General features: G+C 56.4%; 2 protein-coding genes across 20 annotated transcripts in view; both read right to left on the bottom strand.

Moving 5' to 3' along the window:
• Positions 1-2,172: 2,172 nt before the first annotated feature.
• USE1 (unconventional SNARE in the ER 1) lies at positions 2,173-5,173 on the bottom strand. The gene is made up of 8 exons (XM_025293786.2): positions 5,013-5,173; positions 4,632-4,681; positions 4,417-4,495; positions 4,178-4,330; positions 3,647-3,659; positions 3,219-3,246; positions 2,618-2,792; positions 2,173-2,374 (listed from the first exon to the last, which is right to left on the bottom strand). The coding sequence occupies exons 1-8, from the start codon at positions 5,151-5,153 to the stop codon at positions 2,192-2,194; spliced, it is 822 nt and encodes a 273-aa protein (XP_025149571.1). The 5' UTR covers positions 5,154-5,173; the 3' UTR covers positions 2,173-2,191.
• Positions 5,174-6,906: 1,733 nt separating this feature from the next.
• MYO9B (myosin IXB) overlaps positions 6,907-15,567 on the bottom strand; it is a 108,281-nt gene continuing 99,620 nt past the window's right edge. For 8 of the 19 annotated variants that reach the window (XM_044948278.2, XM_044948281.2, XM_044948285.2 and 5 more), the window contains 12 exons: positions 15,433-15,474; positions 15,130-15,241; positions 14,177-14,247; positions 13,549-13,741; positions 13,064-13,192; positions 12,694-12,799; positions 12,280-12,411; positions 10,267-10,390; positions 9,729-9,776; positions 9,236-9,378; positions 8,437-8,564; positions 6,907-8,316 (listed from right to left, as the gene is read on the bottom strand). In XM_044948278.2, the coding sequence (XP_044804213.1) occupies positions 7,901-8,316; positions 8,437-8,564; positions 9,236-9,378; positions 9,729-9,776; positions 10,267-10,390; positions 12,280-12,411; positions 12,694-12,799; positions 13,064-13,192; positions 13,549-13,741; positions 14,177-14,247; positions 15,130-15,241; positions 15,433-15,474 (1,644 nt within the window). In that variant the 3' untranslated portion in view covers positions 6,907-7,900. Of the gene's footprint in view, positions 8,317-8,424; positions 8,565-9,235; positions 9,379-9,549; positions 9,654-9,728; positions 9,777-10,266; positions 10,391-12,279; positions 12,412-12,693; positions 12,800-13,063; positions 13,193-13,548; positions 13,742-14,176; positions 14,248-15,129; positions 15,242-15,432; positions 15,475-15,567 lie in introns of those variants that run through there. The other 11 variants (XM_044948282.2, XM_044948294.2, XM_044948286.2 and 8 more) reach the window with 6 other exon arrangements.

The following is a 15,567-nucleotide window of genomic DNA, read 5'->3' as shown; positions in this document are numbered from 1 at the left end:
TAACCCTCTTGTTGGTTTACTAAATTTTCTTACTGAAATAGCTAGCTCTTTTAGTTTGCTTGGATCTTTTTATATAGACAAATAAATTTATCTTATATGAGTAATTTTACTTCTTTCATTTTTTTTGTTGTCTAGTTGCATTGACTAGCACCTCCAGACAATATTACATCATTGGAGGAGATGGGTGGACTGTGAGTATCCCTCCACTCCACCTCAGTTTAGTTTCTTCACTTTGACGGTAAAACTTCTAGTATTTGCCCATTAAACTCAACACTGCCTTTGGCTTGCGATTTTTCCGTTCAGTGAGGAAATACTCATTATTTTTAACTGAGACTTTGTGTAATGGATGCTGTGAACAGTACAAGGTACCATTTCACTCTATGATTTTGCTTCCTGATGCATTAATATGGCTATTAACATGCTTCCTAATACTGAACCATCTCTGAGTCACAAGCATGAGCCTCCTTCTTATGGTCTATTTTTAAAAAGTTGCCACTAGAGCTTTCATAAAGCTTTAAAAACGGCCAGCAGAATTTTAAAAGGTATTAGTGGTGGTTTTACACCTATGCTGTGGAGTGGGGGTGGGGCCCACATGCACAACTCCATGCATGTTCCAGTGCTCATGCCTCGATGGTCTGGGACAGGCACCTTCTGTCCACCCTTCCTTTCCAAGCTTCTTCAGTCACCCTTCTCACAGACTTTGCTCTTGACATCTGGAGTGGGGATAAACAGAACCCAGGACCCATAATTCCTCTGGACTCATACTCCATGATCCCTTCCAGGGTCCCAACTCCAATGCCCACCCAAACTATGACCTGGGCAGGCAGGGTTGCCTCTGATTTTCTTGTGTTTGCTTAGTGACTGTGTGAAGCATCTGCAGTGTCCTGAGGTTTTCGGCTGTGGCTGGGCTAAGCCTTGTCTCTGAATTACCACTTTGAATCCCAAGGAAAGCCCAGCACTGACACCCTGAGAGGGTAATAGGCAGGAAGGCTAGGGGTCCCCAGATGGAGGAAATAGGTTGCAAGTGTCATTTTTTTTTTTCTCTCTCTCAAGTGGCAGGAGGAAACAAACTACAAGTGTCAGACATTTTCCCCTTCTCTATGCAAAATTAAAAGGTTTCTTTAAAAATTTTGTGTTGCCATGATGACACCTGGTTCCACCTGAAATTAACTTTTCTCAAACCTTGAGCTAACCAATGCATTTTTCTTATGGAAATGTTTTTCTTAAGCTATGTTAATGAACTATGTACTTACCTTAGACTCTGTCTTTCATCAAGTAGGTTCTGCCTAAAACTCAGAAAACCAGTATGTTTTACTCATGGAAATGTTCTCTTAAGTTATGTTAATGCAACTATGTATTTGCTTGAAAATCTGCCTTTCTCAAGATTCATGTCAATTTTTTTTAAAGAATTTATTTGGTCACAAGAGGTCTTAGTTGAGGCATGTGGAATCTAGTTCCCTGACCAGGGACTGAACCTGGGCCCCCTGCATTGGAAGCATAGAATCTTAACCACTGGGCCACCAGGGAAGTCCCCATGTCAACTGTTGTATGGCCCGGGATGACTCACCTTGTGCCAGTGTTATCTCAAAATGCATGTTGTGGGTGACAGGCCGGGTGCTACTCTGAGTTTTCAGACATTTCCTTTTCTCTAATTAGCAGCTTGCTAATAGGTATATAACTTCTTGCTAAAAACTAGCAAGTTAATAAAACTTTATTACACAAAAGTTCTGAGCGATCAAGCCTTGTCACTGGCTCTGGATCAAATTCATCTCTTCCAGAGGCCAAGAATCCCGGCGTCGTTCACAGCTCAAAAGACAACTTTTCAACCCTTCCTACAGGCTGACCTCCAGGCATGGGCCCACTCCTCCCCAACCCTCCAGACCTTACCTTGACTCCACAGGAATGTGTTTGGCTCTGACTCCATCAGATTGGGAGTTCTTGGGGCCCCTATGGGCCCTGCCTTGTCCAGTGTGAAGTAGGTACCTGGGGGGCGGGGGGGCAGAAATGGGAGGCAGGCTTGTGACTCACCTCCCCCAGCTGCCTGACCTCCTTCCTCCCCTGGTCTTGTACCCTCTGCAGCTCTCATGGGGCTCCAAGGCCCTTCCCATCATGTTGCCAACCCCAAAAGGTATCACCCCTGGACAGGGTGGAGGGCAGAGACAGCACAGGTGACACAGGCCAGGCCAAGTCTTTATTTGAGTTTGGGCATGATGCGGATGAAGAGGATCATGCTGATGAAGATGAAGCAGACGACTATGAGCATGGCCCAAAGCAGCCAGTTGACCGACTTCTGTGTATGCTGCTCCAGCCGCTCGGATTCCGTCTTCAGCTTTTCCAGGTTCTGGTCGGCCATCTTGAGTGAGTGTGACAGGGTCTGTGGGTGAGGCAGGGGGAGTGTCAACAGGACTGGGTCCAAGCGTCGCCTCTTCCTACTGCAGTGGGGTAAATCTATACCTCTTGGCCGTTGCTAGTGCTGTTTCCTCTTCTGGGAATGCCATTTTTGACTTCTACTAAACTCCTATTCATCCAGCTAAGTCCCAGCCATAGGGACCTTCTTCTGGGAAGCCTTCTTTGATGCCCCAAACCAGAGGCTCTAGGGTTCCCAGAGTCCTCATACCTGGTTGTCCTTCTTGATGACACTCTGGGCAGCCAGTGTGTTGGTCTTGAGGCTCCGGGCTAGGCCGAGCATCTCCTCTGCCAGCTTCTCCTGGAGGTTCTGGTGTCGCTGCAGGACAAGGTCTAGCTCGGCTGCTGACTGCTTCTCATCCCTTGGTGTGGGCCCTGACGCCCCACTGACCCCACAGATGGGTAGGCCAGTGGGTATGAGATCAGGGGGTGGGGGAAGGAGGGAAGAGACCAACATGTTTTCAAGGGACCTAGAGACTGTAGTTCCAGCTACTGCGCTGCTTGGGGCTCTTTCTCCTTTTTCGCTTTGGCTTCTGGGAAAAGCATCCTCAGAAGTGGCTGTTGGTTAGTGTTTTTGTTTTTTTTTTAAATTTTATTATTATTATTGGCTGCAGCGCTCAGCCTGTAGGATCTTTTTCTCCAATCAGGGATTGGATCTGGGCCCTTGGCAGTGAAAGCACACAGTCCTCAGTACTGGACCACTGGGAATCCCCTGATTGGTGGTTTAGATGCTCATGGTTGTGCTTTAGTGGTCCAAGCTTTGTCCAACTCCCCTCTCCCCACAATGCTGCCCAAGGGCTGAAGATACTCACGTTCTCTTCCTCACATCCAGTTCGGGCTCTGAAAGCAAAACAAGCCAAGCAGGCAAAAAGGAAGAATTGGTTTGCTGTTTTCCAGTTTCCTGACCATTGCCCAGGATGTGTCTGCTACTCACAAGGCCATTTCCCTTTCTGTCTGTCGCACAGCAGGTGCAGGAAGTCTTCCTCATCAGGGCTCCCCCAGGCCCCAGGTCCCCCCTCTAGCCAGCCTTAGTCACTTGGGCTGGGAGTGTCCAACTCTGTCTCCTCTAGGGCCCCTTCCTCTGTCCTGACACCCCCTTCAAGTATGGTAAGCCCCCTGGGCACAGTTTCCCTGGGCTGTGCACACCCTGTGGGAGCCAGGTTAGGCACGAGAGATGTGGGGCACTAAGAATACATATCTGTCCCAGGCCTTGAGTCCTGTTCTGCTCATGCTGTCTCACCTTCACTAGAGTCCTGTGGGAAAAAAGGAGATGCACAGAATCACCAACCATGCCATGCCCCCAGACCTGTCCTTTCTGCTTTCAGAAACTCCCCACCCTCAATCAGGACCCTGGACAAGTCCTATGACCTTTGAGGCTCAGTTTTCTCATCTATAAACTGAAAACAAGGGTTCATATTTTGAAGGGTATTTTTCAGATCCACAGAAAGTGCTCATAGAAGTATCTGTCATCCTATTTCACAGCTGAAAAAACTCACTGATGTGTGGTGAGGTGGGGCCAATCCTTGCTCTGGGCCAACTCTGGGGCTTTTAAGTGTAGATGTACCATTTTTGCCTTGTACCAAAACTCTTACTAATCTAGTAAAGCCCTGGCCACGATGCCTGTCGGTTGGGAAGCCTTGTCTGATGGTCCAGGTCCTGTCTGTTCGGTATCCTAGTCCCTGCACCGGAAGTGTTTGTTGTTCTGGCCACCTCCATGCACAAAGTCCTGTCCCCAACTGAAGTTTTCCGGGGACTAGGGAGGGAGCCCTACCGTGCCTAGCAGCTCACTCCGCATCTCACTGGTGTACCGAGCCCGTGACTGTAGGTGCACTGTCTTCGTAGCGGGTACCCGTTCCCTGGCTGTAGTTGGTACTCGGCCAGGGGCCAGGAACTGGTTGGCTAGTGCCTTCTCTGAGGAGGAGGTCTGCAGAAGCGGGAAGGGAGGAGTCACCAGAGGGGCTGGCCCCAGGTGACCATGACGGTTGACCAGGCAGAAGTGCCCCTGCTTACCAGTTTCTCCGCCTGCAGCATTCCCTTCAGAAAATCTACCTTCCGAGAATATTCATTGAGCACCTCGGAAGCCGGTTTGCTGGAAGGGGAGGAGAGGAAAAGGAAAGCCTACTGTGCCCAGTTGAGGGGAGGTTCTTAGCGGGAACTGGAGACCAGGGTTCTTGGTCTCCAGTAGGAGACTCAATTTTGAACCACTTGTGGCCGCCTGCACTCACCTCGCCTGTGCTTTCAGGGCCTGCAGCATGTCCTCGAGAGCTCCCACGTACTGGGGACAAAAAGTGGGGGGTGTCAGCCCAGTCCTCCCCGCCCGCCCCCCGACCCCCGACCCCTACATCCTGCTCAGAGAGATCAGAGCCAACAAGGGGCGAGGCCAGGATGGGGGCGGGGTTGAAATAGGAGGAGCCAATTATCAGGGGGCGGGACCAGTTGAGCCCCAGGGACAAGGCGGGAGAGCAGCAGGTGGACGTGGCCGGAACCAACCGGAAGGGGCGTGGCCACGCTGGCTGGCGAGGCGGGGGAGTCGGGCCCGGTGGCCTCTAGCTGCGGGGACCACTCTCTTGGATTCGGGGTTTACGAGGAAACACGAGATTCCCTACCTTTTCTAGACGCCACTCGTCCGGGTCCCGTTTCTCCGCTGCCATCGCCTCGCAGCGGCACAGCAGCCGCACCAGGTTCAGCTCCAGCCTCGACGCTGCCATCACCACCCAGTGGTACTCCGCCCCTTCCGCCGGCGCCATCTTAAGAGATGGCGGAAGTGCCTTCAGTGGCCTCTTTCCGGTCGGAAGTGCCCTGTTTGTTTGCTGTCCCATTCTTGTTTAGGGTGGCGGAAGTAATGTCTTGTTTCAATGTGAGACACCATCCCGTCTGCATTTACTCCGGGATGAATCGCTTGCTTATTCTTGCGAGCGTCTTGATCCTTCCGGAAAGGTTGAAAGGATCAAGTCCTTCGGTGCCAGAAGACCCACATGCAAAGCGTGAAGTGCTCATTACTCCCCCCCTCAAAATTCGTACCCTTCTCTCCACTCCTTCCTGAGTTTTTCCCATTCTGAGCCTTCTGCATCCAGGCGGTCTTCTCTGAATTCACGAGGAGAGGCCCTGACCTGGGACTTTGGAATCTAAGACTTAGGGGCTATTATTTCCGGTCCCAGCCCTGACCCTGACTCCACCTCCCGTCGTAGCCTTTTGCGAGTTTCTTAACTTTTTCTGGACCTGTTCCCCCTATTGGGAAACGGTTAGTCTGGCAGTGACATGAGCTAAACCTGGGAGCGTGAGGTGTGGCTGGGTCACCCTCAACGCCCAGACCCCCGTGGACAGAACCCCACCCGCGTCCTCAAGAAGTCAAGGCCCCTTGTTCGAGTCTCCCTCTGTGGGCCCTCCGAGTGAGGATGGGGACATCATAGGGGCTGAAGTCTGGCGTACATCCCTCAACTATCTCCCCATCCTTCAGGTTACCTGTGTTCAGGTCACATCAGTGGCTTTGGTGCCCTGTAAGTACCGTGGATGAGTCTAAACTCAAACTCAGGTTTTTGATGGGGTGGCGAGCTGGGGGTGGTGGTGCCGGGGAGCGGCTCTAGAGCCAGACAGGGCTTCCCAAGTGGCTCAGTGATAAAGAATCCACCTGTCAGTGCAGGAGACGCGGGTTCGACCCCTGTGTCAGGAAGATCCCCTGGGGAAGGAAATGGCAACCCACTCCAGTATGCTTGCCTGGGAAATTCCATGGACAGAGGAGCCTGGTGGGCTACAGTCCATGGGGTGGCAAGGAGTCGGACATGACTGAGCACACATCCAGACATGCATGAGCCAGACAGGGCAGGGTCTGAATCCCAGGCCACCCCATCCCAGCTGTGTGGCCTTGGACTAGACCAACTTCAGCATGTGCCACTTAAACTCAGGTCTGTCACAGTCTCTTAACTCCCGCACACCTACAAACCCCATCTGCCAACCAGTTACAACGGCCGATCTGGTTGCAACCTGGGAGCTTCTCTACTGGTGGTGATGGTGGTGGTGCTGTTGCTTCAGGCTCTAGTGGATCCACCAGGACCGACTCCCTACCCCCGGCAGGTGGCCCCTTCAGCTGACATTTAAGCCCCTGCTGGGGAGGGGCTAGGTGTGACAGGAGGCAGCTCCCAGGACAGCAGGCTCTCCATTGTGACTCTACCATGAGCTGCCTGCTTCCTCAGCTTTCTGGACCAATAAAAAGCACTTCCAGGGATTCCCCTGGTGGTCCGGTCAAGCTTCCACTGCAGGGGGTGTGGGTTTGATCCCTGTCAGGGAACTAGGATCCTATAAGCTGCATGGCACAGCCAAAAAATAAGCCCACCTCGCTTATGTGAAATTCCAACAGGAGTTGGCTGGAGGAATGATGGAAGTCCTCCCAGACAAAGGGGCTCAATCCTTGCTCTGCACCATCGCCATTTTTGGCTGAGGCTGCATGTCTGACCCCCACCCCCACCCTTGAGCCGGTCTGAGTAGAAACTGAATACAGACACCTCTTAGGCACTTTTTCTTTATTTCACATGGCCTGTGGGTGTCTCTTGTCCAAGACCTGGCACCGTGTGTCCAGGTGCTGGGAGAGTGGGCTGAGCCTGAGAGGGGAATCCCCCTCTCTGCAGATGCCCAGACTGTCACTGTAGATTTGCAGAGACACACAAGCCCAGGCCTTGCCCTCCCCACCTGTGAACGGTCCTGAGTTACGGGCTCCTGTTCTGCCACATGGGGCGGGCAGTGCCAAGGTGGTCTTCTCTGTCCGGGGCACAACAGACCGAGGAGTGATGGCCACATTCGCGTATCCCTGGAATAATGTGAGGTCTGTGGTGCCTGGAGTGGAGGCTGCCTACCACCGTGTGTCCTGGCTCTAGCCAACAGTCTTGATCACCACGGAAGGCTCCACTGTTCCCTTGAATGGGCCAGATAGCCACTGGCCGGGCCGCAGTATGGGGCAGTCAGGGGCCACAAGTGTCCAAACCCCTCATGCAGAGTCCTTGCCCTCGGCCCCCTCAGCTGTCCCTCAGCGTGGGTCTGAGCCTCCGAAGCTTGGCGGCTGTGTGGGCTTGCTCTGAAGACTCACATCCAGGTTATAAGGAAGATGCAGGGAGTTAATATAAAAGTTTGTACATACACATATAAAAACAATTTGGTCTTCTGTTAAGGCTGTTACAGTTTAAACTTATGTAAACCACACACAAAGAAACAGTGACCTTGAAAACGTACAAAAGGGGAGTTGGGAGATGCTGGGCTGCCTGCCATGATTCGGTGCTCTGATCGGGCGCCTCAGTGTGACGTGGGGGCTCAGCAAGGGTGGCCAGGCCTCAGCCGGCCTCTCCCCCGCCTGAATTCACTTGGAGCCAGTGCCCACCTCACATCACTCTCGGAGCTTTCCATTCTGGATCCTTCTCAGATTGCTGAATGCTGGCTCTGGAGCTCTGGTGCCCAGCTCGGGGACTGGGCCACCCTTGGATGTGCGGATGCTGGCAGCTGAGGGCCCTCAGCCATTGGCCTGGCCCGAGGAAGAGGGCAGGCAGTAGGTTGGGGGATCCGAATACCTCCGCTTGGCCCCAGGTGGCCGGTCATCCTTGTCCAGGGGCTCCTGAGGGCCCTGAATGGGCAGGTGAGTGCCTGGTGTGATATACACGGAGTGTACCTGGTCTGGGCGGCGGGCCGGTGGCTCTCGGCGCCTCACCATGGTGGCAGCTTCCTGGGTACCAGGCGCCCGGCCAGGGAGATAGGAGGGCAGGCCAGGCGGAAGCTTGATGTTGGCCGTGGGCATGATCGGGGTCCGCCGGGGGGTCTTCACTCTGACCGTCATGAAGGACAACGGCCTTCGTCGAGGAGGGGCGGCCGCCTCAGGGAGGGGGCTCGGGGTGGGCGCGCCGGGGCAGGGGAGAGCAGGCGCAGGGGGCCCTTTTGAGAGACAGATGGCAGGGTTACTGCAGCTTCAGGACCGGCAGATGGACCCTTGCCCGGGGGCCTGCTGGGTGTGGACACGGGAAGGAAAAAAGCAGACTCTACCTTAATACTGACCTTCCGAGGCCCCCCGCCCAGCCCGCTCTTCCAACAGGCTCTCGGTGCTGGCCGATGTCTCTGAATCCAGGTTCTCCTCATCGGAGCCCCGAGGGTCCAGCTCTGGCAGCCGATATGTGATGTCCTCCCTGGGGATGAAGGGGTCACAGTGTCCAAGGCTGCTCCATGGTGAAGGACTGCCCCGTGGAAAAGTGCCAGGCCAGTAGGGGACAGAGTAGGTTATTCTGCTCCTCGATGGGACTCTCTGCTCCCTAGCATCCCAAACCCCACCCCACCCCAGATGCCCCTGGCTCAGTGAAGTTCATGTGAGCAAAGGGTCAGATTGGAGGGAAACCAGGCATCTGTGACTTAGCTAGCGAGGAGTTTCTGTCTCAGGACCTTAGCACATGCTGTCCCTTCTGTCTGGAGTGCCCCAGCCTACTCCTAAGGACAGGGTGCCCAGGTGGCCTGGATTACACCCGACCTCCTGGCATAATTTGTCAACTGCATCTCTGTTCATACTTCCACCCTGACTGGACAATAAATTGGTGGATCACCCTAGCTGAGGCCAATTTTAGGTTCAGGCATCATCCCTGTGTCCTCTCCTCTCCCTGTGGACCACCATGATGGCCAAGTGGGGGGTTTAAACAGTCCTAGGCAGTGTTATAGGACAGCAGTGCCCCAAGAGATGGACCCTGGACCACAGGGCTGAGCCTAGCCCATCAACCTCCTAACAGCCAGACCCCCTCTAGTGGAGGGGCCAGTGGACGGAGACCAGATAGGGCAGCTGAGGGTGGTGAGGGATCAGAGAGACACTTGCTTCTCCTCTTTGATGGACTGGATCCGCTCGATTAGGATCTCCTTCTCCCGATCCTCATCGCCACCAGCTGCTTCCTCCTCCTGCAGCACCCCAAGCTCCTCCGGGCCACTGCTGCTGCTCCCCCGGGCCTTGGGGTTCTTAATCTGCAAAGAGATGCAGCATGTCTGGCCAGCCCCTTTGGGTGGGTGGGAGATCAGTGCTTGCAGATGGGGACAGGGTGGTACGAGCAGCTCTGGGGGAGGTTAGTTCTGACGTGGAAACCTAGGCTTAGTGAGGCTTCTCTGGGGATCATGCGGGGACCCAATGGCCAGTACTTGGCTGATTAGTTGTCTTCAGCACAGGCGATCAGCAGGCAATGAAGTTCCCCCAGCATGCACTTCCGGAGGTTAGGACACGCTCGGCCTATTCTACGAGGACCCTAGGGGCCAAGAGGAACCCCAGCATGCACCGCACCGGGAGACATGTGAGGAGGACGGACCGTAGGTGTACATACCAGGACCCCCTCATAGGGAGACGAAAACCCCAGTTTGAGAGGCCATGGCTGGGGGAGAGATGAAGAGAGGGTGACCACACAGGGCCACGACCAGGGCATAAGTGTTAGTCATGGGCATAAGGCATGTCTGACTGTGGGGACAAGGACAGGGTCCTCCCACAGGAGCCTGAGACTGGCCCCTTATCCTCCTATCCGCCCCCCTCACCCCAAGCCTCTTCTGCTGTGGGAGTTTCCCTGTGGGCGGGGCCTAGGGTTGCGGCTGGAGAATGACCAAGAGCCCTACCAAGTAGGTGACAGGTTTCTCCCTCACTGCTGAGAGGAACAGCCGACCTTGAGGCTGGTCTAGGATGGTGGTCTTTTGGCCGAGGTGAGGAATTGGCCCCTAACCATGCTGCCACGAGGCCCCAGGTCAGGCTGACTGTGGCCAAGGATGTGTGCTGGAAGTGTGCGCTGGGCAGACAGGTGAGACTCCGCCCACCGCCCAAACCCCGCCCCCGTCCAGCTCCGTCCCACCAAAGCCCCGCCCGGCATAGCTCACAGCATTCTGGCGCAGCAGAGAAAGTCTTCGGCAGGCCATGCTCTCAGCAGCCTCCAGCTGGTTGATCTCCTCCATCTTCACTTTGTACCTTCTCATCTGTTCTTTGATCAGCATCTCCACGCACCTGTGGAGAAGGCTGCTCAGCTACCGGCCCGGGATGGGGGCGGGGAATGGCTAACGTGAGGGCCCCACATATAGAGAGATGCTGGCCCAAGACTGGGGCATGGTGGCTGAGACAGAGACCCAGAGACCAGGCAGGGCCACAGGCAAGGCTGTGGCTCCCATCGTGGCCCTGGTTCACTCACTGTGTGATCTCGTGCAGCTCACCCCACCTCTCTGAGGCTGAATCCGTCTAAATAAGCCTCCTGCTTTGAAGGAGGAAGTAGAGTACCATGTGGGCCGTTTACCCCATGGGCTGTAGGCAGCTGGCCCCAAGGGCTCTAGAAGTCAGTTGTGACCCAAGATACATTCGCTCAGTGGTCAGGCCAGCCTGGAATGGTTGCTGGCCGGTGGAATGGTCAATACCAGGGCAGGGAGGGCGTGGTGGGATGGGATGGGGTCAGTTTGGATGGAGAGGCAGTCAGGACAGGTCTCCTACTGTCAATCACAGATTAAAAAAAAAAAAAAAAAAGTACCAAGTTCCATGCTGGAAGAAAATCTGTCAACACCACAGGGCTGCCCGCACAGTGTCAGGGCCTCAGTGGGCTCTCCCCTCTGCCTGCCAGATGCTGTTTACGCCTGGGGGAGCGCACGGTCAGGCACAGCCCTCAGGCCTGCCTGTGTTCGCCTCAGTGACACCACCCTGGGTGACAAGCTCTTCCTTTTACAACTCACTGCCTAAACAGTATCCTCTTAGTGATGGACATCTGCTGACGCCCTTCTGAGTCCTTTTTCTTTCATTCATTTTAATTTTTTATGGCTATACTGTGCAGCATGTGAGATCCTAGTTCCCTGACCAGGGATCGAACCTGAGCCCCTTGTGTTGGAAGCTTGGAGTCTTAACCACTGGACTGTCAGGGAAGTCCACCCTCCTGAAGAACTTTCTGAGAATTTTGAAGATCATTTGGTGGGAAGAAGGGACCTTGAGACAATTGCTCCTTTTTGCTGCCGGTTCCCACTGCTCCCAGAGGCTGGGAATGTGGGGTTCACCATCTGTCCCTCACCCTGGACTGGGGATGAGGCATTTCTCCCCGGTTTTTGGGTTTTCACCCTCAAAAGAACTCAGGAGTGATGCTCTTGCTGCTGGAGGGGAGATGCTGCCAGGCCTCCTCCTGGGTCTGGACGTGTGTCAGCCTCAGGATGCCCCCACAAGGCCCGGCTGCTTCTTGCCCTTGTCTGTCACAAGAGCGCTGTTTGCCCATCACAGCAGCCAGCGCACATGTGGACTTTGCCAGGAGTTTGGGTTTAGTATGACTTCCTACATGACTTCAGAAGAAAAGAAGGAAGGGTAGAGAGAGCAAATGAAGTCCATGTAGGACCCCAGTGCTCAGGACACCTCCTGGGGTGGTGGTGGTGGTTTCGGTGCTAAGTCGTGTCTGACTCTTTGCAACCCCATGGACTGTAGCCCGCCTGGTTCCTCTGTCCATGGGATTTCCCAGGCAAGAATACGGGAGGGGGCTGCCATTTCCTTCTCCAGGGAACCTTCTCCACCCAGGGACTGAACCTGTGTCTCCTGCATTATAGGGGGATTCTGTATTCAGTGAGGAATCCGGAAGTCCTCCTGGGTATGTGTGTGTGTGTCTGTGTGTGTGTGTGTCTGTGTGTGTGTTTGGTTGCACTATGTCTTAGTTGCAGTACACGGGATCTAGTTCTCTGACCAGGGATCAAACCCGGTCCCCCTGAATTGGGAGTGCAAAGTCCCCTGGGGTATTTCTCTGCAGGCACCTTTACATAGTACCGAGGCTAGGCCATCCTAGGATTCTAGAGCGGGCCGTCCTGTTCAGTTGTGGGGTCCCGGGCTGGGTTGCTCTGGGTGTGTGTTGGGGGTGGGGGCTGCCCGGTCCTGGCACTCACGTGGTGATTTTGAGGACATCCTTCATGCTGATCAGGGGGTCTGAGTTGTCGGGGCATCGCAGGAGGCAGGGTGCAAAGATGATGGCCAGCGCGCTGGGTGACATGCGGTTCACGTCCTCGAGCAGGGCCACCCTGTGTGGCAAGCGGCAGTTAGGGGGTGGCTGCGGGGAGATCCCAAACCAGAGTCCAGAGGCTGGGGGCCACTGTGGGGAAAGTGCTGCCACAGGTGGGAGGTGAGAAATGCTGGTTTCTGCGGGGCGGAGAAAAGGGTCCACAAAAAAGCTGGACCTCCCAACACAGGCTCATGCCTTGGCAGGGAACCACCAGGGCACGCCAGCCCAGAGAACGCTACGGCGGCGCTCTCGCTGGGACCCCACTCCCCAGACAGCCGGCAAATAGGGCACGGGCACTTGCTTGACCAAGTGGAAGATGAGCCGCTCCAGGGAGTTGTGGTTGGCTTCTGGCAGGTGCTCCAGGACGGCGTAGATGGCAACCAGCTGCTCCTGCTTCTCTGGGAGCTCTAGGAGGGTCCCGGGTGTCAGCGCCCTGTGGCCCCCGCTCGATGGGCCCCAGGGCGCCTGCAGCCTCCCATTGTGTAGGGCCTGGGGCAGTGTGTGTGGCAAGGAGGCAGGGCCACAGAGCGGTCCTGGGCCCAGCCAAGGCCTTGTTTTCTCAGCTGGGGAGACGGGGGTCCCTCCTCCCTGATTGGCCATAGCCGAGGCTCAAGCCTCTGACCCCTGCCCTCGACCAACTGCCCGCCCTCACCACAGTGGCGGGGACTCACCGACGGCATGGAGGAAATCACCATACTGGGCGAAGGTCATGAGCGGCTCGGGCAGCTCCCGCAGCCACTGCTTGAGCACCCCGGTGATGGCATGGATGGGGAAGTTCTCCAGTTTGACTGCCATGGGGTCTGCAGGGTGGGCGCACAGGCCGGTGAGCGTGAGGAAGGCTGAGCCTGGAGCCCCAGGTGGCGCCCTCCTGCCCTTGACACTTACCTGGCTCCGTCCCCTTCCTCCCCCAGCACCCACCTCCCACATGCATGCTCAGTTGCTCAGTCGTGTCTGACTCTTTGCGACACCATGGACTGTAGCCCACCAGGCTCCTCTGTCCATGGATTTCCCAGGCAAGCATACTGGAGTGGGTTGTCATTTCCTTCTCCAGGGCGTCTTCCTAACCCAGGGATGGAACCCGGGTCTCCTGCACTGGAGGCAGATTCTTTACTGTCTGAGCCACCAGGGAAGCCCACCCACCTCCCCCAGCACCTACCTGTCTGCAGCGCCTGCCGGAGCTCCCTTGTGCGGTTGGCGGCACCCGACTTGCGGTAGAGGCCCTCAGTGTACAAGCCGTGCATCTCCACGTGTTCCAGAAGCTTCTCCAGCACGATGGGCACTGAGACCTTGTCGCTGGTCAGGCTGTCCACGCACACGCCAAAGTGGCCCGACTCAGCGCCTGGGTCGGTCTGTGATGGGGAGTGGGGACGGGTCAGGCCTGGGCTGGATGCCTTCCCTGTCATCCCCTGGGCCTCCTCTGTGGCCTCCGTCCCTCCCTGCCCCTCATTCTCCCTTGCAGACCCGCCAGAGGTGCTGGGCTGTGGAGGTCCCTTGATGGCCGCTGGCAAGCGGTCTCTAAGTGAAGTGTGCAGTGCAGCACTGAGGACCCCACCTCCCCTGTGTGCAGGGGAGGGGTCTCCCTGCCTCTGGTGGCAGGGGGAGTGGGGCCGGGGTCTGAGATGCGCACAAGCCCACCCCCAGCTTTGGGGGGGCCCCGGGGGCTGACAGGACCAGCACCCCGCCGCCAGCTCTGTGCTCCGGCCTGATGACCAGCCTTTCCCCTGCATCTCTCAGGACAGCCTCCCTCGGGTGTTCTGGAAAGTTCCTGGCCTCAGCAGGCTCACCTTCTTCCCGCATACGATGGAGCAGGCCTGAATCTTGTGCATACACTTCTTGTGGCAGGTGGTCTTGCACACTAGGAGGTCATGGCAGGGGTGGTGGGAGAGGGTGGTCACCAACAGGGCCTCAGGGACTCGGGGTCCTGTGGCTGCCTGTCCCGGGGTCTTGGGAGAGTGACAACCACCTGGGCATTTATTATGGACATGAGGTGGCAGGCTGCTCCTCACACGGGCCGAGGGGAGAGGAAATTACCCTGGCCTGGAAGGAAAGCCAGCCCTGACTGGTTCTGGCAGGAAGACAGACGTGCTAGAGGCCTGTCTGACCCGGCCTGGGCTTCCAGGGGATGACTGGGTTCCCACCCAGGCTTGGTCACCTCCTGGCTGCCCGACTGGGGGCCAGCTGGGTCATTCTGGGCTGCACTTGTCTCTCAGGGTCCCTGTGGGGATTGACTGGCCTTGCCTGGCACATGAGGAGGGGCTGGCAGTTCAGGCAGCGAGGGCAACAAGAACAAATACGGCCCAGGGGGACTTGGCCAGGTGGGCGTGCATAGGGGTGGCTGCGGAGTTGGGGGAGGCCTTGGGGTCGGCTGAGGACTGGCCTCTGACCCAGCATGACAGTAGCGGTGGGGTATGAGTGGGTGAGGTGCGGCCTCGCTGCCCCGTGGTGAGGGGCACTGTTCTTTTTTTCTGTGTATTTATTTTCGGCCACATCCTGTGGTATGTGGAACTTCCCTGACCAGGAATCAAACCTGTGCCCCCTGCATTGGAAAGGCGGAGTCTTAACCATTGGACCACCAGGGAAGTCTGGGGGCGGTCCTGTAGCTGGGCTGAAGCCCCACAGTGAGGGGCTGGGGATGTAGTCGGGGTGGGGGTCAGAGGGTGTGGGGTGGGCATCCGGGGGGGCCTGGGGGTAGGTCAGGGGGTGCGATGGGGCAGGGGGCCAGGGGAGGGGCACTCACCGCTGCAGAGCAGGGCCTTGTCCATAAGCCAGATGTAGGAGAGGCACTGCTCACAGGACTGGGGGATGCTCACTTGGTAGCTGACAAACACGTGCCCATTGTGCTGCAGGACCTGGGGTGGCGGGGGGTGCTGAGTGGGCAGCTGCACCCCCGGAGGCACCAGGGCACCATTTGGTGGGGATGCCTCCCATGGCATCTCAGGATGGGGATCCCTTAGGGCTGGGTGGGAAAACGCATGCTTCCCTGGGTGCGTGCGCACGCACACACACACACACCCATGCACGCGAGGACGGGCATACTCACAGCGCGTTCCTGCTTCCGCTTTTTCTTCTGAGCTTTGCTCTGCTGTGAGAGAGCACAAAGGCCAGGTCTGCATGGAGCCCCCTGGGGACACCCCCCCGCAGTGACATGCCAGCACAGGGACCCTCACGCACACGG

The sequence above is a fragment of the Bubalus bubalis genome, chromosome 9, assembly GCF_019923935.1.
Source record: "Bubalus bubalis isolate 160015118507 breed Murrah chromosome 9, NDDB_SH_1, whole genome shotgun sequence".
Classification (NCBI taxonomy): Eukaryota; Metazoa; Chordata; class Mammalia; order Artiodactyla; family Bovidae; genus Bubalus; species Bubalus bubalis.
This window is presented reverse-complemented; position numbering and strand designations above follow the sequence as displayed.